The sequence below is a fragment of the Rhea pennata genome, chromosome 33, assembly GCF_028389875.1.
Source record: "Rhea pennata isolate bPtePen1 chromosome 33, bPtePen1.pri, whole genome shotgun sequence".
Classification (NCBI taxonomy): domain Eukaryota; kingdom Metazoa; phylum Chordata; class Aves; order Rheiformes; family Rheidae; genus Rhea; species Rhea pennata.
In genome coordinates, this window is record NC_084695.1 from 456,279 (window position 1) to 478,128 (window position 21,850).

General features: G+C 65.5%; 3 protein-coding genes across 8 annotated transcripts; 1 reads left to right on the plus strand and 2 right to left on the minus strand.

Moving 5' to 3' along the window:
• Positions 1 to 275: 275 nt before the first annotated feature.
• On the minus strand, positions 276 to 1,883 carry CDKN2D (cyclin dependent kinase inhibitor 2D). The gene is made up of 2 exons (XM_062598450.1): positions 1,715 to 1,883; positions 276 to 954 (listed from the first exon to the last, which is right to left on the minus strand). The coding sequence occupies exons 1-2, from the start codon at positions 1,856 to 1,858 to the stop codon at positions 607 to 609; spliced, it is 492 nt and encodes a 163-aa protein (XP_062454434.1). The 5' UTR covers positions 1,859 to 1,883; the 3' UTR covers positions 276 to 606.
• Positions 1,884 to 3,315: 1,432 nt separating this feature from the next.
• On the minus strand, positions 3,316 to 8,585 carry AP1M2 (adaptor related protein complex 1 subunit mu 2). 3 transcript variants are annotated; one of them, XM_062598489.1, is made up of 12 exons: positions 7,923 to 8,585; positions 6,415 to 6,574; positions 6,276 to 6,334; positions 6,052 to 6,182; positions 5,830 to 5,977; positions 5,625 to 5,751; positions 5,402 to 5,544; positions 5,232 to 5,303; positions 4,995 to 5,153; positions 4,796 to 4,921; positions 4,605 to 4,680; positions 3,316 to 4,494 (listed from the first exon to the last, which is right to left on the minus strand). In XM_062598489.1, the coding sequence occupies exons 1-12, from the start codon at positions 8,050 to 8,052 to the stop codon at positions 3,450 to 3,452; spliced, it is 2,376 nt and encodes a 791-aa protein (XP_062454473.1). In that variant the 5' UTR covers positions 8,053 to 8,585; the 3' UTR covers positions 3,316 to 3,449. The 3 variants fall into 3 exon arrangements, with proteins under 3 accessions (XP_062454473.1, XP_062454475.1, XP_062454474.1); XM_062598491.1 differs by having other exon boundaries at positions 4,348 to 4,494; positions 6,267 to 6,334; positions 7,923 to 8,020; XM_062598490.1 differs by lacking the exon at positions 7,923 to 8,585 and having other exon boundaries at positions 4,348 to 4,494; positions 6,415 to 6,631.
• Positions 7,570 to 21,673, plus strand: SLC44A2 (solute carrier family 44 member 2 (CTL2 blood group)). Of its 4 annotated transcripts, none has more exons than XM_062598494.1 (22): positions 7,570 to 7,662; positions 9,486 to 9,534; positions 9,660 to 9,733; positions 10,952 to 11,036; positions 11,168 to 11,252; positions 11,404 to 11,526; positions 11,669 to 11,729; positions 11,919 to 12,042; positions 12,406 to 12,489; positions 13,024 to 13,136; positions 13,333 to 13,464; positions 13,578 to 13,677; positions 13,798 to 13,890; positions 14,173 to 14,257; positions 14,628 to 14,890; positions 14,989 to 15,083; positions 15,266 to 15,369; positions 15,756 to 15,829; positions 16,088 to 16,158; positions 16,286 to 16,374; positions 16,706 to 16,790; positions 18,574 to 21,673. In XM_062598494.1, the coding sequence occupies exons 1-22, from the start codon at positions 7,617 to 7,619 to the stop codon at positions 18,678 to 18,680; spliced, it is 2,142 nt and encodes a 713-aa protein (XP_062454478.1). In that variant the 5' UTR covers positions 7,570 to 7,616; the 3' UTR covers positions 18,681 to 21,673. The 4 variants fall into 4 exon arrangements, with proteins under 4 accessions (XP_062454478.1, XP_062454476.1, XP_062454477.1 ...); XM_062598492.1 differs by lacking the exon at positions 18,574 to 21,673 and adding an exon at positions 17,338 to 17,459; XM_062598493.1 differs by lacking the exons at positions 7,570 to 7,662; positions 18,574 to 21,673 and adding exons at positions 7,914 to 8,705; positions 17,338 to 17,459.
• The last annotated feature ends 177 nt before the right edge of the window (positions 21,674 to 21,850 follow it).

The following is a 21,850-nucleotide window of genomic DNA, read 5'->3' on the forward strand; positions in this document are numbered from 1 at the left end:
CCTTCCCAGGGACCCCCCAGGCACCCCCACTCCAGCCCCCCGATGGCCTCCCGGGGACCCCCAGCCCCCCCACCAGCCCATCAGCCCCCTCCTGGGTCCCCCTTGTCCCCCAGATCCCCCCTCCAGCCCCCCATTGCGCCTTCTAGGGGTCCCCCAGCCCCTCCCTCCAGCCCCCCATTTCCCCCCCCCGACCCCATCATGGCCCCTGCGGCCCCCCAGACCATCCTGGGGGGAGGGGTGACCACTGCCGAGAGAGACAGGAGGCCGGCCAGCGGTCCACAAATATTAATTTAATGGTTAAAAACATTAAATTATCCCCCACAACGTCTCCCCCAAGCACAATAAATAGAATCTCATTTAATTTCTGTCTTTACAAAATAAAAACCAACACGAGACGGAACTGGTGGCCCCCGGCGTGGGGGGGGGGGGGCAAGGTGGCAGCAGGGGGGCGCCGGGCCCCCATCCGCCCCCCAACCCCCACCCCGAGGAGGGGGGGTCCCGGGGCAGAGCATCCCCCCAAACGGGGCCAGGGGTCCCCGAAAATATAAATAGGAACAACAGCGAAAGGGAAAGACGAACCTCCGAGGTAGGCGGCGGCGGCGGGGCTCACGCCGGCCGCTGCAGCAGGGCGCAGAGCTGGGGCAGCCGCAGGTGCCGCGCCAGGTCCAGCGGCGTGCGGCCCTGCGCGTCCCGGTGCGCCAGGTCCGAGGCGGCGGCCAGGTAGCGCACGGCGGCGGCGTGGCCCTCGCGCACGGCCACGTGGATGGGCAGCGCCCCGGCGCCGTCGGGCACGTTGACGTCGGCGCCGTGCTCCACCAGCACCCGCAGCGTGTCCACGAAGCCGCCGCGCGCCGCGTCGTGCGCCGGCGCCCGGCCCGCCTCGTCCTGGATGTTGGGGCTGGCGCCCTGCTTCAGCAGCTCCTGGGCCACCGCCGGGCTGCCGAACATCATCACCTGCGGGCACGGCACGGCGTCGGCACGGCCCTGCTCGCCGCCCCCGGCTCCCGGGGGAGATCCCCGCTCTCCATCCCCGGATGCTGCGGGAGATCCCTGCTCTCCATCCCCAGATCCCAGGGGAGATCCCTGCTCTCCATCCCCGGATGCTGCGAGAGATCCCTGCTCTCCATCCCCAGATCCCATGGGAGATCCCTGCTCTCCCCTTCTGGATCCCATGGGAAATCCCCGCTCCCCATCCCTACACCCTGCAGCAGATCCCTGCTCTCCATCCCCGGATCCCAGGGGAGATCCCTGCTCTCCATCCCTGGATGTTGTGGGAGATCCCTGCTCTCCGTCCCCGGATGCTGCGGGAGATCCCTGCTCTCCATCCCCGGATCCCAGGGGAGATCCCTGCTCTCCATCCCCGGATGCTGCGGGAGATCCCTGCTCTCCATCCCCGGATCCCAGGGGAGATCCCTGCTCTCCATCCCTGGATGTTGTGGGAGATCCCTGCTCTCCGTCCCCAGATGCTGCGGGAGATTCCTGCTCTCCATCCCCAGATCCCAGGGGAGATCCCCGCTCCCCATCCCCACACCCCGCAGCAGATCCCCGCTCTCCGTCCCCGGATGCTGCGGGAGATCCCTGCTCTCCGTCCTCACGTCCCGAGGGAGACCCTCGCTCTCCATCCCCACACCCTGGAGGTCCCACCGCCCCACCGCCGGATCCCAGGGATCCCCCCGCCGCGCCGCGGGGGTCCCGGCCCCGCCGCCCGCCCCACCTGCAGCGCCGTCTTGCCGAAGCGGTTGTGGGCGTCGGGGTGCACGAGCTCGCGGTGCAGCAGCCGGCGAACCTCGGCCACGTCCCCCCGGGCCGCCGCGCCGCTCAGCCGGTCCCCGGCGCTGATCTCGCCCCCCAGCAGCATGGCCGGGCCGGCACCTGGGGGGCGCCGGCGGCGGGGTCAGACCCTCCGTCCCGGACCCCCCCCCAGCCCCCCGCGTCCGGGGCTCCCCGGGGATTATCCCCGATCTGCCCCCTCCCCCGCCACACACCTCCCCCCAGTCCCTCCCGCTGCCCGGACCCCCCCCGGGGTTCCTCCCCCCAGCTCCCGAGCCCCCCCCACTCGTGTCAACCGCACCCCCTGACCCCCCCACCTGGGTTCGGCCCCCCACTCGTGTCAGCCGCCCCCCCGACTTCCCCCAACCGGGCTCCGTCCCCCCACCCGTGTCAACCGCCCCCTCCACCCGGGCTCGGCCTCCGCACCCGTGTCAACCGCACCCCTCGGCCCCCCCCACCCGGGCTCGGCCCCCCACCCGTGTCAACCGCACCCCTCGGCCCCCCCCACCCGGGCTCGGCCCCCCACCCGTGTCACCTGCCCCCCCGGCTCCCCCTCCCAAGGGCTCGTCCCCCCACACCCGTGTCAGCCGCCCCCTCAGCTCCTCCCTCACCCGGGCTTTGCCTCCCCCCACCCGTGTCAGCCCCCCCACCCGTGTCAGCCGCCCCCGGCTCCCCTCACCCCTGCAGCGGGGCGTCGCCGGGCGGGGAGCGGCGCCGGTGTCTGCGGCGCGGGGCGGGGCCGGGGGCGGGCCGGGCCGGGCCGGGGGGCGGGCCGGGCCGGGCTGAGCCGAGCCGGGCCGGGCCGGGCCGGGCCGGGCCGGGCCGAGCGGCTCCGCGGTCGCCGCCACCCACGTGGTGCCCCCGGGGCTGCTGGGGCGCCGCCGCCCCCCGCCCGCTACAATGTATCCGACCAGCCGCCGCGTCACGGGCCCCCGCCGCCCGCCCGGCCAATGGGCGCGCGGCTCCGGGCAGGCTGCGGCGCCGCGCCGCGCGCTGATTGGCTGCGGCCGCGCGGCCGCGGGGGCGGCGCCGCCCGATTCAAACGCGGCTTCGGGCGGGAAGGAGGCGGCCGCGGCCCCTCCCCCCCTCCCCCCCCCCGCCCCGGGGCCGTGACCCCGCCCCGGCCCCGCCCCCGGGGGCGCCCCGGGGTCATCCCCACGCGGGAGCCTCCCCCCCCCCACGGAGAACCCCCTCCCCAAAGGGGACACCCCTCACGGGAACCCCCCCCTCCTCACGGGGACACCCCCCGCCCGACACCACCCACGGGGGACACCCCCACGCGGGAACACCCCCACGCGGGAACCCCCTCCCCAATGGGGACACCCCTCACGGGAACCCCCCCCCTCCTCACGGGGACACCCCGACAGGACATCTCCCACACGGGACACCCCCACGCGGGAACACCCCCCACGGGAACCCCCTCCCCAATGGGGACACCCCCCACGGGAAATCCCCGCTCCCCACGCGGACACCCCCCACCGGACACCCCCCACGCGGGGCTCCTCCCCCTTCCTCGCCACTCACAGCCCCTCCCCCCCGGGGGCAGGAAGGCGCTGGCAGGCCCGTGGCACAGGGGGCAGGGGGACAGGGACACCAGGGGACACGGGGACATGGGCGCTGGGGGTCACAGGCGTGGGGGACACGGGGACGTGGGCGCTGGGGACATGGGGACAAGGGCACTAAACAGCTGTGGGGCCTGGGCGCCAGGACAGGGACAACAAGGAGCAAAGGGCCACCACTTGGGGACAAGGGGACACGGTAGGGGACAGGGACCTTTGGAGAAAAGGGCACCAGGTCCCACCATGGGGCCTGGGGACATGGACAACGGGTGACATGGATGATGGGACACGGATGATGGGTGACAGACATAGGTGACACGGATGATTGGTGACATGGATGATGGGACATGGATGATGGGACACGGATGACGGGTGACAGACGATGGGTGACACGGATGACGGGAGACGTGGATGATGGGATGTAGATGATGGGATGTAGATGATGGGACACGGATGATGGGACATGGATGATGGGGGACACAGAAGATGGGTGACATGGATGACAGGACACACATGATGGGATGTAGATGATGGGACACGGATGATGGGACATGGATGATGGGGGACACAGAAGATGGGTGACATGGATGACAGGACACACATGATGGGATGTAGATAATGGGACACGGATGATGGGACATGGATGATGGGTGACACAGAAGATGGGTGACACGGATGACAGGACACGGATGATGGGACATGGATGATGGGTGACACAGAAGATGGGTGACACGGATGATAGGACACAGATGATGGGATGTAGATGATGGGACATGGATGATGGGTGACACAGATGGTGGGTGACATGGATGATGGGGGACGTGGATGATGGGGGACGTGGACGATGGGTGCCACGGGGACAGGAGGGCTGGGTGTAGGGCCGAGGGGGACACCAGGGGGGCTGGACGCGGTGGTGGGACAGCAGGACCCAAGTGCTGGACACCTTGTTGCCCGTCCCATCGTGTCCCCCAGCCCCGGGCCGTCCCCTCCCACCCCAAGAGAGCCGCGGGGCCGTGAGGAGGTGGGTGCAAGCTTTATAGCAGGGGGAGGACAGCGGGGCGCCGGGGACGTCCGCGGGGCGCCGTGGGGCGCCGGGGACGTCCGTGGGGCGCCAGGGATGCCCGTGGGGCGCCGAGGTCCCTCTAGGTGGTGCGGAGCTGGTAGTCTGCAGGGAGCGCGGGCGTGAGCCGGGGGGCCGCCCGGCCGGCGGGGGCGGGCGGGGGCGTCCCGTGGGGCCGGGCGCCCCGTGGGGCCGGGCGCCCCACGGCCACTCACCGCCGCTGCGGGTGATGTAGCGCACCCAGGGCAGCGCCTGGTAGCCGCTCTTCTCCACGATCTTCATGTAGCGCACCTGGGGACGCCGGGCGATGGGGGGACGCGCGCCGGCGGCCGGGGTTTGGGGGGTTCGGGGGGTCGGGGGGGACGCGCCGGCCCCGCGCCGGCCCCGCGCCGGCCCCGCGCCCCACCTGGATTCCCGAGACGGTGAAGTAGGGGATCTCGAAGCGGACGGAGATGGGCGGCCGCCCCTCGTCCTCCTCCTTCTCCACGCTGGGCAGCCCGAAGTGGGCGCGCATCAGGTGCTCCTTCCCGCCCTGCGTGGGCACCCGCTGGTGACGCCGGTCCCCCCCACGCCACCACCGCGCCCCACGCGCCCCACGGCCTCACCGGGAAGGACTTGATGGTCCAGATGACCACGTTCCTCTCCGGGAGGTACTTGGCGGAGCCCACGCTGGTCTTGAACTTGGGCGAGTCGGCGTCGCTGGGCACCGGCACGGCGATCTCCACCCCGTTGGCCACCGACTGCTTCTTGAACTGCCCCTTGGCCTGGGAAAGGGGGACACAAGACGGGGGGTGGAGGGGGCTGGGGGCCGCGGCGGGCGGGGAGCGCTCGGGGGGTCTCACCTTCACCAGGATCTCCACCCGGCTGTGGGAGAACTTCTCGATGACCGACTCGATCCAGATGAGCGGCTTCACCTGGGGGGCGGCGGGAGACTCGGCGCCGTGCCCCCCCTCCTCCTGCCGCCCCCCACCCCCCCCTTCCCCGGCGGCGGGGCCCCGGCGTCCGGGCCCACCTGGGTGTTGAGGCGGTAGGACATGAGCTCGAAGTCGCCGTCGGGCGGCACGAAGGAGATGGTGCGGTCGTTGTCGAAGCGCGAGAGCCTCACGCACTGGTGGAACTTGACGTCCTCCAGCTCCACCGACTTGTTCTTGCCCCCTGGGGACGGGGTGGAGGGTGGGGGGCCAGGCGCCGGCGGGGCCGGGGCCGGTCCCCGCGCCCGCCCCGGCGGCACTCACGTCCGGTCAGCTCGAAGAGGACGCGGTCGTTCAAGCCCAGGCGCAGCTCGGGCATCCCCGAGAGGAAGACCTTCAGCTTGATGGTGCCCACCACCTCGCTGAGCAGCACGCCGCCGCTGGCGCTCACCTGCGGGCAGCAGCCCCGTCACCGGCCCCCCGGCCCGGCCCGCGCCCGCCCCGGCCCCCCGGCCCGCCCCGGCCCTACCAGCAGGTTCACGGACTCGACGACGTCGATGAAGACCTCGTTCTTCTTGTACCTGATGCCTTCGGAGCGCCAGGACACAGCGTTGGTGACGGTGGCGGGCACGCGTGACTTGCCCGTGTCCAGCTTGTTGCCCTCCTGGGTGATGTACCTGGGGCGGGGGCGGGCGGTGAGGGGGTCCGGCGCCCCGGCCCCGCCGGCCCCCTGCCCCCCGGCCCCACGCACTCCTGCAGGATCTTGCTGTCGGTGGTCTGCGGGAAGCCGAAGTCCATGAGCTCGTCCAGCAGCTCGTAGACGATGACGAAGTTGTCCCGGACGCTCTCCTCCTCCAGCTCCTTGAAGTACTCGGAGAAGACCTGGCCGGGTGGTGGGGGGACGCGGCGTCGGCGGAGGGGGCACGGCGGCCGCCCGCCGCCCCCCGCGCCGCCCCCCGCCCTCACCTCCACCACCTTGTAGAGGAAGGCGTAGACCAGGGAGGCGTTGGCGTTCTTCTTGGTGGCGGCCACCACTGGGGCGCGGGCTAAGGAAAGGGGCAGGGCGGGGGGCGGCCGGGGCGGGGGGGACACGCGCCGCGGCCCGCGCGGATACGGTAGAGGTTGGCGTGCTTGATCCAGAGGAAGTGGACGCGGCCGCGGGACAGCAGCGGCGCCGGCGCTCCCTCCTCCTCCTCGCGCTGCAGCAGCAGGGCCATGAAGTGCTCGATCTCGGCCATGCTCACGTCCCCCTTGTAGTTGCGGCTGATCAGGGGCTGCGGGGCGACGGGGCTCAGGCGGGGCCGGGGGGGGCTCGGCCCCCACCTCGCCCCCTACCCCCCACCCCCCGCCGCCGCCCGGACGCCGGGGCCCACCTTCCCCTTGAGGTCGAGGATGAAGACGGCGGAGGCGGACATGGTGCCGCCGCCACCGCTTCCTCCTTCCTGCGCGCTCCGTCCTCCTTCCCGGCGTCACCTGGGCCAGGTGAGCGGCTGCGCCCACAGGTGAGCCCGGCCTTAAAGGGGACGGAGCCGCGGGGGCCCCGGCGGCCCCACGGGGGGCGGGGGGCAGGGGGCGGCTTCCGCCCCCTCCCCTGGCCCGGCCACGAGGCTCCGCGACGGCCCCTGGGCACGACGGGGCCCAGCCGGGAGCCACCGGCGTCGCCCCGGATGCCTGGGCCCCATCGTGGTGCTGGGGGGGGGGGCTGGATGGGACCTGGATGCCTGGGCCCCCATCATGGCCCTGGGGGGCTGGGCAGGGCCCGGACACCTGGGCCCCCATCATGGCCCTGGGGGGCTGGGCGCTGCCCGGACACCTGGGCCCCCATCATGGCCCCGGGGGGCTGGGCAGGGCCCGGACGCCTGGGCCCCCATCATGGTGCTGGGGGAGCAGGACAGGACCCGGCCGCCTGGGCCCCCATCACAGCCCGGGGGGGCTGGGTGCTGCCCGGATGCCTGGGCCCCCATCATGGCCCTGGGGGGCTGGGCGCTGCCCGGACACCTGGGCCCCCATCACGGCCCGGGGGGGGGGGGCAGCCCCCGGACGCCTGGGCCCCCATCACGGCCCGGGGGGCTGGGCGCTGCCCGGACACCTGGGCCCCCATCATGGCCCTGGGGGGCTGGGCGCTGCCCGGACACCTGGGCCCCCATCACGGCCCGGGGGGCTGGGCAGCCCCCGGACGCCTGGGCCCGCGGGCCGCGGCGAGGCGGGGCGCGGCCGGGGGCGGGGCGCGGCCCGGCGCCGCCGCGGTCGCTCGGAGCCGGGGGCGGCGGCGGCGGGTCCCGGCGGGTCCCGGAGCGCCGCGGCGGCCGCGCGGCCATGGACGAGGAGGCTCCGGGCCGCAAGGACCCGGGCGGCGCTTACGGTACCGAGCGCGGGCGGCGGCCGGGGCGCGGCGGCGCCTTGTCCCGGCGGGGGGGGGGGGGGGGGAGGGCGGCCCCGTTCCCCCCCTGGATCCGCATCCTCCCAGATCTGCATCCCACCCCCTGGATCTGCATCCCCTCCGGATCCGCTCCCCCCACCCCGATCCACATCCCCCCTGGATCCACACCCCACTCTGGTGCCATCCCCGAGACCGGCATCCCAGAGGTCCCCTCCCCACATCCCCATCCCCCCCGCTCCCACCCAGGGCTCCGGTGCTGGTGTCATCTCCGGGCATCTTGTTCCCTGGGCATCCCAGTCGCCGAGCATCCTGCTCTTCAGGCATCCCATTCCCCGGATATCCCAGTTTCTGGGCATCCCGCTCTCCGGGCATCCCAGTCTCCGAGCATCCTGCTCCCTGAGCATCCCGCTCTCAGGGCATCCCAGTCTCCGTGGCGTGGGCTCGCCCGGGCTCCCTTCCTGCCGTTCCCGTCCTGCGCCCGGCGGTGTCGAGGCCCGGCCGGCTCCTGCCTCCGCCTGCCTCCTGCCCGGCGCCTCTCCCGCTCCGGGAGCGCTCCGGAGCCTGCCCTCCTCCCTCCTTCTCCGTCCGCTCCGGCTGGGGCTCAGAGCTTTGCTCGGTGCTGGCGATCGCTCCGCGCACGCAGAGCCAGAGCCGGTCCCAGCGCTCTCCCCGGGCCGTGGGAAGCCGTCGAGGCCGCCGGAGCAGACGCGAGCCCGGGCGCCTCCGCGGCTCCGGCGTCGTTCTCCGGCATCCCGCGGCCCGGCCGGCTCGGAGCGCCCGGCTCCGAAGAGGAGCCTCGGCCCTGTCGGCCGCGGTGTTTATTTACGGGCTAAATATAGCCGAGCGGCCGGGCAGGAAGGCGCCGTCCGCGGGGAAGCGGCAGCCGGCGGCGGGCGGCGGAGGCGGAGCGGTGCCGGAAGGCCGGATCGGCACGCCCCGGGTGCGCGCGGCCGGCTCGCTCCGGGGACAGAGGCCGCCCGCCGCCGGCATGGCCGGGCGCTCCGAGGATTACTATGGCAAGCACGGTGAGGCCGGCGGCTCCGGGACGCGGCTGCGGGCCGGGAGCGCCGGGCGAGGCGGCTCCCGGCTCCGCGGGGCCGAGCAGAGGGAAGCGAACTGCAGAAAAACAAAGCGGAGGAGGGGGGGAAGCAGGGACGCGGCGCTTTTCCTGGTGCCCGTTTCCGCGGTCGGCTCGGCGTTCCCACGGAGCGGCCGGGGTCGCCCCCGGGAAGGGCCCGCTGCGGCCGCGCGCCCGGGCGGCTCCGGGCGTCGTGCCCGGGGGCTCGGCGTTCCCCGGTGCCGGCTGCACCGCCGAGATTAGGAGCCGGAGAGGCGGTGGCCGGGAGGCGCCGGGTGGGAAAGGCTCCGGCGGCGCGGCCGGGCGCTCCGCTCGGGAAGGGGCTCCTCGGGGCGCTCCGCCTCGGCCTCGCTCCGCCGCTCCGGCCCTCGGAGCGTTGCCTTTCCGGCTCCCGGGATTCACCCGCCCGTCGCCGGGGCCTTGCACCAGTTCGGCTCCGCATGAGCGGTTCTGCGATATTCCCTTCCTTTGGAAAATTCCCAGGAGCTGAATGAGAACATTTTGGGACAGAACCGTTCAGAGAGCCCCATGGAAACTTGTTTTCCAGCTGGATAGTTGTTTCTGTGCCTGGAATGTGGAGGCATTGCGAGGAGAAAAACAGCCCCTCTCCCGTCCCCTTCCCGGGAGCGTGGGGGCGTTTTTGGTGCTCCCGGAACGGGGTACGCCGCGGATCCAGCCCGCTCTGGCTGCTTTGCTTTCCAAGCACGTTTTTCCCTTCTCTCCGCAGGGACACCGCAGAAATATGACCCGACGTTCAAAGGTCCCATTTATGACCGGTAAGCGAAGGCGGGGGAGAGGTCTGGGCTGCCGCGCCGCCCGCGGAGCCGGGGGGTCGGCGGCGCAGCTCCAGCGGCGCCGGATCCCCGCCCCACCTCCCGGCTCCCCCGCTCCGCTCCCGCAGGGGCTGCACCGACGTCGTCTGCTGCGTCCTGCTGGTCATCGCCATCGTGGGCTACGTCGTCGTGGGCGTTGTGGGTGCGTCCTGCTCCTCCCCGTGCGGTGCCAGAGCCCTGGCTCGGGCACCGTTCCCACCGTGCCGGGCGCCGGGAAAAGCCCCCGGCAAGGCTGGCTGCCACGTTTCTTCCCGTGGTTGGTTTGGCCAGGGCGGAGCGGGTTCCCGTGGGTGGAGCAGGTTCCCGCAGGAGGAACAGGTTCCCGTGCATGGAGCATGTTCCCGTGGGTGGAGCAGGTTCCCGTGGGTGGAGCAGGTTCCCGCAGGAGGAACAGGTTCCCGTGCATGGAGCATGTTCCCGTGGGTGGAGCAGGTTCCCGTGGGTGGAGCAGGTTCCCGCAGGAGGAACAGGTTCCCGTGCATGGAGCATGTTCCCGTGGGTGGAGCAGGTTCCCGTGGGTGGAGCAAGCAGGTTCCTATGGATGGAGCATGTTCCCGTGGGTGGAGCACGTTCCTGTGCATGGAGCATGTTCCCGTGTGTGGAGCAGGTTCCCGTGGGTGGAGCAGGCAGGTTCCCGTGGATGGAGCATGTTCTTGTGCATGGAGCATGTTCCCGTCCGTGGAGCATGTTCCCGTGGGTGGAGCAGGCAGGTTCCCATGCATGGAGCATGTTCCCGTCTGTGGAGCATGTTCCCGTCCGTGGAGCATGTTCCCGTGGGTGGAGCAGGTTCCCACGGAAGGAGCGGGTTCCAGCACACAGAGCAGGTTACCATGCACAGAGCAGGTTCCCACGTGTGGAGCAGGTTCCCACACGTGTGTGGAGCAGGTTCCCACGGGAGGAGCAGGTTCCCACGCATGGAGCAGGCTCCCGCAGGCAGAGCAGGTTCCCACGGGCAGAGGGGGTTCCCACAGGAGGAGCGGGTTCCCACGCATGGAGCAGGTTCCCACGGGCAGAGGGGGTTCCCACAGGAGGAGCGGGTTCCCACGCATGGAGCAGGTTCCCACGGGCAGAGGGGTTCCCACAGGAGGAGCAGGTTCCCATGCATGGAGCAGGTTCCCACGGGCAGAGGGGGTTCCCACAGGAAGAGCAGGTTCCCACGCATGGAGCAGGTTCCCACGGGCAGAGGGGGTTCCCACAGGAGGAGCGGGTTCCCACGCATGGAGCAGGTTCCCATGGGCAGAGGGGTTCCCGCGGGAGGAGCAGGTTCCCATGGGCAGAGCGGGGTCCCGCAGACGCCTCGCTCGTTGCTGGGCCATTTTCGGGGGAAAGCGACCCAAGCCGCTGTCCCCCTCCACCCCAGCCTGGACGCATGGAGACCCCCGGAAGGTGATTTACCCCACGGACAGCCGGGGCCAGTTCTGTGGGCAGCAGGGAACCCCCAACGAGTAGGTGCCTCCCTCCCGCCTCCTTCGGGCACCGGGCGCCTTCGCGCACCCCGGCAGCCCACCGGCTCCGCGGCAGCGGGTCGCGGCGCTGACGCATCCTCCTGTCCATCCATCCGTGCCTCCGTCCGCAGGAACAAGCCTTTCCTCTTCTACTTCGACATCGTGAAGTGCGCCAGCCCGCTGGTGCTGCTGGAGCTCCAGTGCCCGACCACGCAGGTACCGCGGCATCTGCCTGCTCCGAAGGGAGAAAAACGGGGAGACGAGCGGAGCGGGGCATTCCGGCGCGGAGGCGGCCGGGCGCGCGCCGCGGCAGGAGCGGGGCCGCGCGTCGGCCCCGGACTCGCGCCCGCTCTGCTAACGCTTCCAGATCTGCGTGAGCCGCTGTCCGGATCGGTACCTCACCTACCTGGGTGTCTACAGCACCCACTCTTCCGGAGACCTGGAGTACTACCGGCAGTTCTGCGTCCCGGGCTTCCAGGGCCTGCAGAAGGTGGGTTGAAGGAGCCGGGAGGCCTCTTCCTTTTGGAGCTTCCTTCTTCGCACGCCTCCTCGCTGGTGGTAGATCCCTGTGTGCTGCGATTCCCCCCGCCGTGGGTTGATCTCCAGCTTGTCCGTCTCTCTCGCCCTTCCAGACTCCCATCCAAGTGCTGAAGGATAAGGAGTGTCCGGCCATGCTCATTCCCAGCACGCCACGTACGTCGGGGCGGCGAAGCCGGCGCGCGAGGGCCCCTCTGCGAGCCGCGAGCTGTGGGCGGCGTCCGAGGGCCCCGTCCCCGGCGCGCCCCCGCCGCGGCTTCCCTTGGGACGGGGCGGGACGGGGGCGAACGGGAGCTGCTCCGCGCCGGCGCCGCCCTCCCCGACGTCCCCGTCCCTCTCGCGCAGTGGCTCGCCGGTGCTTCCCCGCCTTGCGGGCCAAGAAAGGCGTCGTCATGGTCGGGAACGAGACGACCTACGACGACGGCCACGGGCGCCGCCGGAACGTGACGGAGCTGCTGGAAGGGGCCAAGTGAGTCGGCAGCCTGGCCGGGAGGCAGCGCGCCGCTCGCCTTCCCCCGCCGCGCGCACCGCCACGGGCCCCGGCGCTAAAACCCGCTGCCGCGACCCCGATAACGCGGCGGGGATGCGGCTGCGCGCAGGGCAGCTCCTCCCGGACGGGTCTCCTCCCACGGGTGCAGAGCGGGTGGCGCGGCCGCCCCGGCGCGCTCCGGGCTTTCCCGCGAGGCCTGCGGCGGCTTGGAGACTGCGCAGCGGGCTCGGCCTTTCCCCCGTGCCGCCGTTCCGCCGGGAAAACGGCTGTTCCACTGCTTTTCCCCTGCCTGCTACTCTGTTTTACTGTCCACACGTTTTTATTTTTGTTTTCTCGTTCCAGAAAAGCAAACGTGGTTCTGGAAGCAAGACAACTGGCCATGAAGATCTTTGAAGATTACACGGTTTCCTGGTACTGGATAATAATGTGAGCAGGGGCTGCGCTAATGCACTCGCCGAGCGGCGGCTGCTTTTAAGCAACCATCGGGCGAAGCTTCTGAATGACCAGCGGCGGTTTGGTTTCTTTTTTTTTTAATCCTTTGCATAATTTCCCTGCAAACTCACTAGCAGCGGAAGGGTGGGAGGAGGAGACGTAAACAGAGAGGAGCACGGAGCGGGCTCGAGCAGCGGGGTCTAGTCCCACACGAGGAGGGAACGGGAGGCGGCGGCAGCTGGTGGGCTCGCCCGCCCGCAGACAGGTCGGAGCTGCCCGCCCTGCGCGGAGCAGGCAGGGCTGCAGCAACGGCACGCGGCAGAGGCTGCTCGGGGCAGCTTTGGGCTCCGCTCGCGCTGCTTCTGCTCCGCCGCGGAGGATTTCCGTTCTTAAGGACGTCGCTCCGGCTGCGCCACTAAAACTCGTTTGGGAAACGAGGTGGGACGAGTGGAGCGACGGAAGAAAGCCGTGGGGAAGCGGTGGCTTTGGTTCCTCCCGTGCGACTCCGCTGCTCCTTTGCCTTCACAGAGGCCTGGTGATCGCCATGGTGGTCAGCTTCATCTTCATCGTCCTGCTGCGCTACCTCGCCGGGATCATGGTCTGGGTGATGATCGTGATGGTGATCCTGGTGCTGGGTTACGGTGGGTGGCAGCCTCCGCCTGCAGCACGTTCTCCTCGTTCCCCCCCGTGTCTGTAGCTGTCCGAAGCGTGTGCGGGACTTGCACTGTACACAACGTCCCTCCAGGCGTCCTGTACCCGAACGTTGGTGGGACAAAGTGACGGTGCCAAAGTTTCAGTCTTTCAGCACCAACAAGAGTTTTCTACCTTTCGCCGCAGGAATCTTCCACTGTTACCTGGAATACGCTAAGCTGAAAGGGGAAGCCGGCTCCGACGTCTCCCTGAAGGACCTGGGCTTCCAGACGGACCTCCGCGTCTACCTTCACCTGCGGCAGACCTGGCTGGCCTTCAGTAGGTCCCCGTGCTCGCCCCGGCCTGCTGCGTCCCCCGCGCCGGCGGAGAGCGGGGTCCCGGTCCGGGGAACCTGTGCGCAGCGCTACCGCCGTGTCCCTCCTCTCTCCCAGTGATCATCCTGTGCATCGTGGAGGTGGTGATCGTGCTGCTGCTCATCTTCCTCCGCAAGAGGATCCTCATCGCCATCGCGCTCATCAAGGAGGCCAGCAGGTAGGTGCCTGGGGCTCCAGAGAGGCTGCTCCGCGCAGGGAGCCGCTGCTCTGCCGAGGAAGGTCCCCCCCTCACCGCACGGCTTTGCCTGATTTTTAAGGGTCTCCCTCTCCCTTGCAGGGCCGTCGGGCACATCATGATGTCGCTGCTGTTTCCTCTGTGCACCTTCTTCCTGCTGTGCCTCTGCATCGCGTACTGGGCCAGCACCGCCGTGTATCCTCCTCCCCGCGTGTCTCCTCCGGGGCAGGCAGCTTGCTCAGAAAGCAGAGGTCTTCCAGGGTGCTAGAAAAGCTGTGGAGCTACTGATGCATCAGTCTCCCAAAGTGTCAGCTTAAGTCTCTAGCTCTAACTTAGAATCAGAATAAAACCCCCTAACGACCAACCAAACAACGGAAAAGCGATTACAAAAAGGTGGCGAGAGCAGCTCCGAGCAGGATACGCTGAACTCTGCTCTGGTTTTCATAAAATTGCTTCTCCTTAACTGCTGCTCTCTAGTTTCCTGTCCACCTCCAACGAGGCCATCTACAAGGTGTTTAATGAGACGGCGTGCCAGTTTTCTGGGCAGACCTGCAAACCAGAGGTGAGGAAGTCCTGGGAAACTCCGAAGAATGCTGCGCTTAGTCTGTCAAGTTTAAGGTCGTTTATTGTATTAAAAATGTTTTGGTGGCTATTCCAGCCTGCACGTTCTTCCAGGTGCAAATTCTGGATTTCTGAAGTCATTTACGTCCGGTTATGATTTTCCCTCAAGCTGTCATATGTACAAAGTTCATCTTTTAGCCTGAGCAAGCAGCATATCCAGACAAGCGTTACGGAGCAAAGCTAAATGACGTAATAGCTTGTGGAACTCAGGACTCGGGGATCGCTTTGGACTGACCAAAAATCCTGCCCGTCCGCCTCCCTCCGTGGCTCTCGCTACCGTGGTGTCTAAGTCTCTTCCATCTTCCCTGCAGACGTTCAACACCAGCAACGTCACCAAGCTGTGCCCGGACGCCCAGTGCCTCTTTGCGTTCTACGGGGGAGAGACGGCCTACCACAAATACCTCATCGTCTTCCAGTTCTACAACGTCTTCATGTTCTTCTGGCTGGCCAACTTTGTGATCGCGCTGGGCCAGGTCACGCTGGCCGGGGCCTTCGCTTCTTACTACTGGGCCTTCAAGAAGCCCGACGACATCCCGGCGTTCCCCCTCTTCTCGTCCTTCGGCCGCGCGCTCAGGTGAGCGGCCGCGTTTCGCCTGGGTGGCGGAGACCCCGCTCCGCTGCGGCTTCTCGGCGTCTCCTGCTCCTCACCCACGCGGTCTCCCCCCGGGGCAGGTACCACACCGGCTCGCTCGCCTTCGGCTCCCTGATCCTCGCCATCGTCCAAGTCATCCGGGTCACTCTGGAATATCTGGACCACAGGCTGAAAGGTACCGACATCGGAATAGAAACGGCTCGGGAACGTGCTCGGGGGGCTGCGGGTGAAGGCGTGACGGGGGAGCGGGGCGTCTTTCCCTAGGGACTGTGAAATGCACCGAGCTGCTTCTCTAATACAAGACGTCTTTCGTTTTGGCCGCGTCCTCCTCCGCTGTGTCCGGTGGTGTTCCTCCAGCTGCCGATAACAAGTTTGCCAAGTTCCTCCTGAGCTGTCTGAAGTGCTGCTTCTGGTGCCTGGAAAAATTCATCAAATTCCTGAACAGAAACGCATACATCATGGTAAGAACCTCCTGTCGGAAGGGCCAAGGGCAGTGGCTGGGGTGGTCCCGACGTACCTGGAGGGCTTGCAGCGTTCCTGGGAGCGGTGTCTCCTGACTTCCCTGGGAAGTGGAGCATTCCCCAGCCATCTCACTGGAAGATCTCGTCCTCAGCTGCGCGGCTTCGCCTCAGGCCTTCCCAGAGACGCTGGGCGGGTTCAGCTGCGGGTGTCCACAGTTCGGACACTGTCAGGGGAGAAAGAGGCTCTTCCTGGCTGTGATTTACCCCCGCTGTTTAGACTTGTACCTAAAGATGAGATTAACTGCACCCGCGTCTCACTCGAGGCAGCAAATTCTCTGCAACTCCGTCTCTCTTTGCTCCATGCCTTTTCCTTTGGTCCCCTCTAGATTGCTGTCTACGGCACCAACTTTTGCACTTCTGCCAGGAACGCCTTCTTCCTGCTGATGAGGAACATCATTAGGTAAGATCCGGGCAAACGCCAGGCCTCTGCTTTTGGGAGACCGGCCTAAGAGGGACTTACTTATTTCCAAGTCCTTCGCGCAGCCTGCGGCGCCACAGAGGTCGGCGCCGCACGCCCGGCTTGTCTGCAGACTCCCACCGAGTGTCAGGCCAAGCCGTGGGGTTGGTGGGGGCACCTGCGTGGGCTTCTCCCTCCTCCTCCTCCCGCCACGCTGCTTCCCGAGCTCGGGGCGGGTGCTCGTACCGCTTTTGTTTCCAGGGTGGCCGTTTTAGATAAAGTCACGGATTTCCTGTTCTTCCTCGGGAAGCTCCTCATCGTGGGCAGCGTCGGTGAGTGTTCGGGGTTGCAAACCTCTCCGAAACCTCCCCTTTGCCTTCTCCTTCCTGCTGTTCTGCATCTCCTGCCCTTCTCGTTCTGCCTGCTTTCCTGAGCCCTCGCCGTTATTTTATCCTCTAGGGATCCTCGCCTTCTTTTTCTTCACCCACCGAATAAAACTGGTCCAAGACACGGCACCACCCCTGAATTACTACTGGGTCCCTATTCTGGTGAGCTGCTTTGGGTGAACTGGGAGGTGACAGGGAAAATAAAAATAAAAGATAAAGTCCTCAGCGCTCCTCTGCGAGGCCTGGCAGAAGCCCTGCTCGGCGTCTGAAGGGCCGCCCTGGGGAAGGCGTTTTCGCCGTTCCTGCTGAAGCGGGGCTTCGTTGCGGCCGCGGAGGTGGCTCGGCCCCTTTGGCCCTGCTGTCCGTCCGCCCCTGCCCGCTTCCCCGGGGGCTCCGGGATCCCCGGGGGCTCCGGGATCCCCGGCCGCCTCGCTGGCCCCAGCGGGGCCGCGGTGCCTCGCGGTCTTTGCAGCCGGCGTGATTTCTCTCGCAGACGGTGATCGTGGGCTCCTATCTCATCGCGCACGGGTTCTTCAGCGTCTACGGCATGTGCGTGGACACACTCTTCCTCTGCTTCTGTGAGTATCGGCCCCTCGGCGACAGCCAAACGTGGGGCTCGGCGTGGGGCTGCCCGGACTGGGACTTACTCCCGCTCCCGGGAGCCCTTCGGATGAAGTGCCAGGGCTCCCCGGGGGGGCCGCGTGCCTCGCACACGCGCACACAGCCAGCGCACAGCCAGGATTTTTAAGCCTAATCCGTTTCTGAGGGATGCAAGAACCAACCCTTCTGCTGTGACGGTGAAGTTTTCTGGGGCTTTTCCTTCCGCCAGCTCCTCCAGGCGTTCCCCAAACGTCTCCTTTCCCTTCTGCCAGCTGCAGTGGAAACCTCGGGCTGTCGCTGCGTCTCCCACGATCTCTTGTTCTCGCTGTTTTGGTGCTTTGGTCTTGGTGGGACCTAACTGCAATTAACGTTAATTTTCCTTTTTTCTTCCTTTCCTTTCCTTTCCCCTCGTGCCTCCCTTCGCTCATCTTCCTCTTCTCTCATCTTCGCTGTGCCTCTCCCCGGCTCCTCTGCTCCTTTTTATTCTCCCCATCGTGGCTGCTTCTTCCCGGGGGGTGCGAAAAGGCGAAGATCTGGAGAGGAACGATGGATCTCCCGAGAGGCCTTACTACATGTCCCCCGAGCTGAGCGAGATCCTGCGGAAAGGGAGCCTCGAGCCCCCCCGGAGCGCCGACGGCCGGGGCTAGGGCGGCCGCGGCGCGGGGGCTCCAGGCCGCCGGCGCCCGCGGGGGCGGCGCGCGGGCGGCGCGCGGGGCACCGCTCCTCGGGCACGGCAGCCGGAAAGCCGGGATCTGGCCCCGGCGCCGCTCCGCTTCCTCCCCCCCCCCCCCCGCTCCACGCTCCGCCTGCGAGAAAGCCGCCGCTTCGCTCGCCTGCTCGTCCTATGCAAAACCCGGGCGCGCGCTCGAGGATTTCCTCACGAGAGCTTCAAGGCTGCCGCCGCGGCGCCGCGGCCGTCGGGAAGCGGAGCCGCGGGGCTTAGCTCACGCCGGGAGCCGGCGGCGCGCTGCCCTCGCCGGGTGGGCGAGCTGCTCCCCGCGGGAAGGCCGGCAGCACCCCCGGCCGCGGCGATGACCCGCCGGTTATTGTGACAGGGACGGATTGCAGCAACTCCGTGGCCGGAGCGATCACGCAAAAACCCTCCGGTTCGGCTCAAAGGCAGCTTGGGAGGTTTACGGCCCCCAGAGCGAGCGCTAGCGCGGCACAGCCCTCTCCCGCCGCTCGTTTTCCCCTCTTAACGGGCCGGGGATGATCAAGACTTAAAATCTGAGGCCGGCTCTCGGGGACTGTCCGTGCACGGTTGTAGCAAGCTCCGGTCCAGGGGTCCCGTCCTCCGATCAGGATCTTGGGATCTCCCTCCACTGCCAGGATCTCCCTGCGCTCCCGGGATCTCCCTGCACTGCCCGGATCTCCCTGCAGTCCTGGGATCTCCCTGTGCTCCTGGGATCTCCCTGCACTGCTGGGATCTCCCTGCAGTCCCAAGATCTCCCTGTGCTCCTGGGATCTCCCTGCAGTGCCGGGATCTCCCTCCACTGCCAGGATCTCCCTGTGCTCCTGGGATCTCCCTGGGCTCCCGGGATCTCCCCGCCCCGCGCTCCCGGCCACGTCGCCCGCGACGGTCGCGAGGGCTCCCGCAACGCCGGGCCGCGCCGTCGAAGGGTGGCAGAAGGTGCCGCCAGCCACGGTCCGGCTCCGGCTCCGGCCCCGGCTCCCTCTCCGCGCGCTGCCGGGTGGCGTCTGCCCCGCACGGCGTCGGTAACCCGCTCCCTGCCGCGCGGGGGGGCGATCCTGTCTTTGCAGTGGAAGACCTGGAGCGTAACGACGGCTCGACCGAAAAGCCTTACTTCATGTCGCCCAATCTGAAAAAACTTCTGAAGAAGTCCAACAAAGGCCAAACGGACGCGTAGAGCCTTGCTTTCCCCTTCCGCGCCTCCTCCTCCCACTCCCACTCTTGGAGCAAAGCTGCAGGGATCACGTACAGCACTAAGCGCCGTTGGTCCAGCACCAAAATGCCGTTAACACCACCCAGACTGCAGTCTAACACACCGTGCCTCTGCAGCGGGCAAGGGTTCCCTCGGAGCAGCAGAAAGGTGGTCGGTCTGGGGCAGGTTTTGCCTTTCCCTCACGTGATTATCGCTAAGCATCCGATTTTAAATCGCTGCAGCTGCTGAAGGGAGCTGGTTCGCGGGCGCCCGCCGCCGCAGAACCCGTCGATCGCAGCCCGAAGCCCCTCGGGCCAGAGAGCTCGAAAGCCGAACCGGGGCGACGTTTAGTCTCCAGGGCTGCCAAGCCGACGCCAAAGGAAGTAAAACTGCTAAATCCAGTTAGACTAGTTTAAAAAGGAAAAAACAGAACAAAACAAAACCAAACCCAGATGCCACGGCCTTGTCCGTTAAACGTCCCCCGTGTTGAATCGTCTCTCAGTGCTCGACCAAATGCAGAGACCAGCAGGCGGGTTCCGGCCGGCGGCTCTAAGCAGTGGGTTTCAGCTTTCTGCGCTTGCAGCCCCCCGAAAGATTGCCGTGAAGCTGCTGATCCTCCGCGGGGAACTTGGGCGTGCTGGTAACGGGCTTGCTTTTCTTACTACCTTTTGGAGGCTTCTTAGGGAGCTGTTTTACTGATGGCAGATTAGAAAACTAATTCTTTGGGGGATATGTGGATTAATGCGCTCGCACGCCTGTACGGCTGGCGAAGGCGGGAAGGAAACCCGTGGCGTTCGGGACCATGCCAGCTATGCAGCGGAGCAGCTGGAAGCGCGAGTGGTTGGGTGCAATCAGGGACGGGCGGGCGGGCGCTCCGTGAATTTGCCTTTCTAACAGCTTAGAAGCGTGCTTCTGCCAATTCTCCTGACAAAAAATCCTGCATTAGATAAAATAATTTTTTTTATTGCAATTTTGCAATGAAGAGTCCCTAAGAGGCAAAACGCCATTAGCTAGTTGTGTTTGACAGCGTGAAGGATTTACGACCCCCCAATGCATGGTAAAGGAGTAATGTATACAGCCTTTTTCAATAACCAACTTAATTAATATAGGGTAATTAAGACAGGGTAAAAACTACAGGTCCCACTGTGGCTAGGAAAGAGGAGGCTTCGCTGGCTGTCAGTCCACAGGACGAACGCCGTTGCGTTTTATTCTGTCGAACAATAAACGTGACGAGGGTTACGGCAGATAATTTAGCAGCTCCCAGAGCACGCCGGAGGCCCGAGGAATCGGGAGGCAGTCTGGGGTTGTATGTAGCTCTTCATTTTAAATTAAAAAGTGTGAAAACTCCGTATTGCAAACGCCTGAATTTGGTTAGCCACGTGTAACTTTAATTAGTGCTAAAGGATATATTTTGCTTTTTATACATATTTCTAATAATCTTTAGACCCCTATAGTATTTTTGTAAGATACACGAAATGTTTTCTATCTGAACTGTTAAATGTTTTGGGGGTTTGTATATTTTGTTTACTAGTTTTTTCCCATTAGCTTCAGTACTGTAAAGGCCTACGATGCTACTTCCAGTTAATCACCTTTGCCGTTGCCATGCATGATGTCTTTCAGTACTGCATCTGTGACAGATTTTTAAATATATATGCTCTTGTGTGTCTATCAACATCCTAAAATTTAATTTCTGCCTAACTCGCTGCGTTCTTTGGGCTGCGTGCTCCAAACATCATGCATCACAAAGTTACAGTATCGCTAACTCCTTGCAAAGCTTATCACAGGTGCAGGCAGATTTCTACATTTATTGGAAATAAAATGCAGCAGTTAATTTAAGCACCTTTTCCCTCAGTGTAACACAACCCTGTGCATGAGCTAGCGATAGCTGATCCAGTGCTAAGCGGGAAGTAAATCGAAAAAGAACAGGCATTAAAAAGGAGCCGCCTGCTCCCGGGTCGGGATCGGCGGTCAGCAGCGAAGCAGAAGCAGTTACAGGAACCTCTTTGGTTTACAGCTGCGCTGGCACCTCCTAGAAAGCGCTTGCAGAGTGTTTTCCGCAGTGTGATGTTGGTCCTGGGTTTGGGGTTTTTTTCCTTCCCTTCTCTGACATTTTTGTGTAGGTTTTGGTATTTTTTTTCCCTAACTGTTTGAAATTTTTGTGTAGCGGGTGCGTTTCGCTGCTTGCTCCTTGACCTCAGCAATTGTCTTTTTTTCTGCCAAGACTCTTTGGCTGTGGGAATGCTGTGCAAAACAGCTGCTCCAGCGGAGGACCATCAGCACCTCTGGTATTTACTTACATAAACACTGAATATCCAGTATAGACGTTTAGGTCAAGAAATGTAAAGGTTGAAAAAGAGTGTAACTGCGAGGAAAAGCTGTTCTTTTGGCTGGGATGTGTTGCTGGCCCTGCTGAATTCTGTGTAAATTTGTAAATGGCAGATCTTCTGCTGAGAGAGTTTGGGGGAAAAAGCTTCACAGAATCACGCAGGTGAGAAAAGCTCTGTCTGCATCACTTCTACGCGATGGCAGGATTGTGTCCAGCCAGGCTTTACTCGATGACTTCCACTGTTTCTTTCTGGAACCACGGACAACTGTCCGGCTGATCGGTACACGTGGGAGCTACATGTTTTACACCATCGTCTGTCTTTAAGAACAATTAATCTCTTTTCTGCCTTACGTGATACTTCTTTTGCCCCTGTAAACCATGCATGCTCCTCTTTATTCCCTGAAATTGGGCAGGAGTGATCCCGCAGCGGCGAAGCGCCGCTGCCGAGACCTGCAGGGCTGATGTTCTACAAAAACACTCCTTCCTTTTTTCACGTATTTCTGAGGCATTAACTACTTGTACTATGCACTGGGGCTCCTATGCAAATATGTAACTCTCGCTGGAACGTACGTGTGTTTTTTCCAATGTCGTACGTGATAGTTGTGTCGATGTCAGCATTCCAACCACAAATAAAGTGCCTACTTAGACCTCATTTCTGTGCAGCAGTTCCTTCAGGTTTCTGACCCGGCAGCAAACAACAGGTCACGTTCCCCTCCGTGCAGCAATCCACAGAAGGGCTGGGGTGGGAAGGGACCCCTGGAGATCACCTCGTCCAAACCCCACTCACAGCAGAGTTACTCTCCTCATAGTGGGAAACAGGTACGACTGA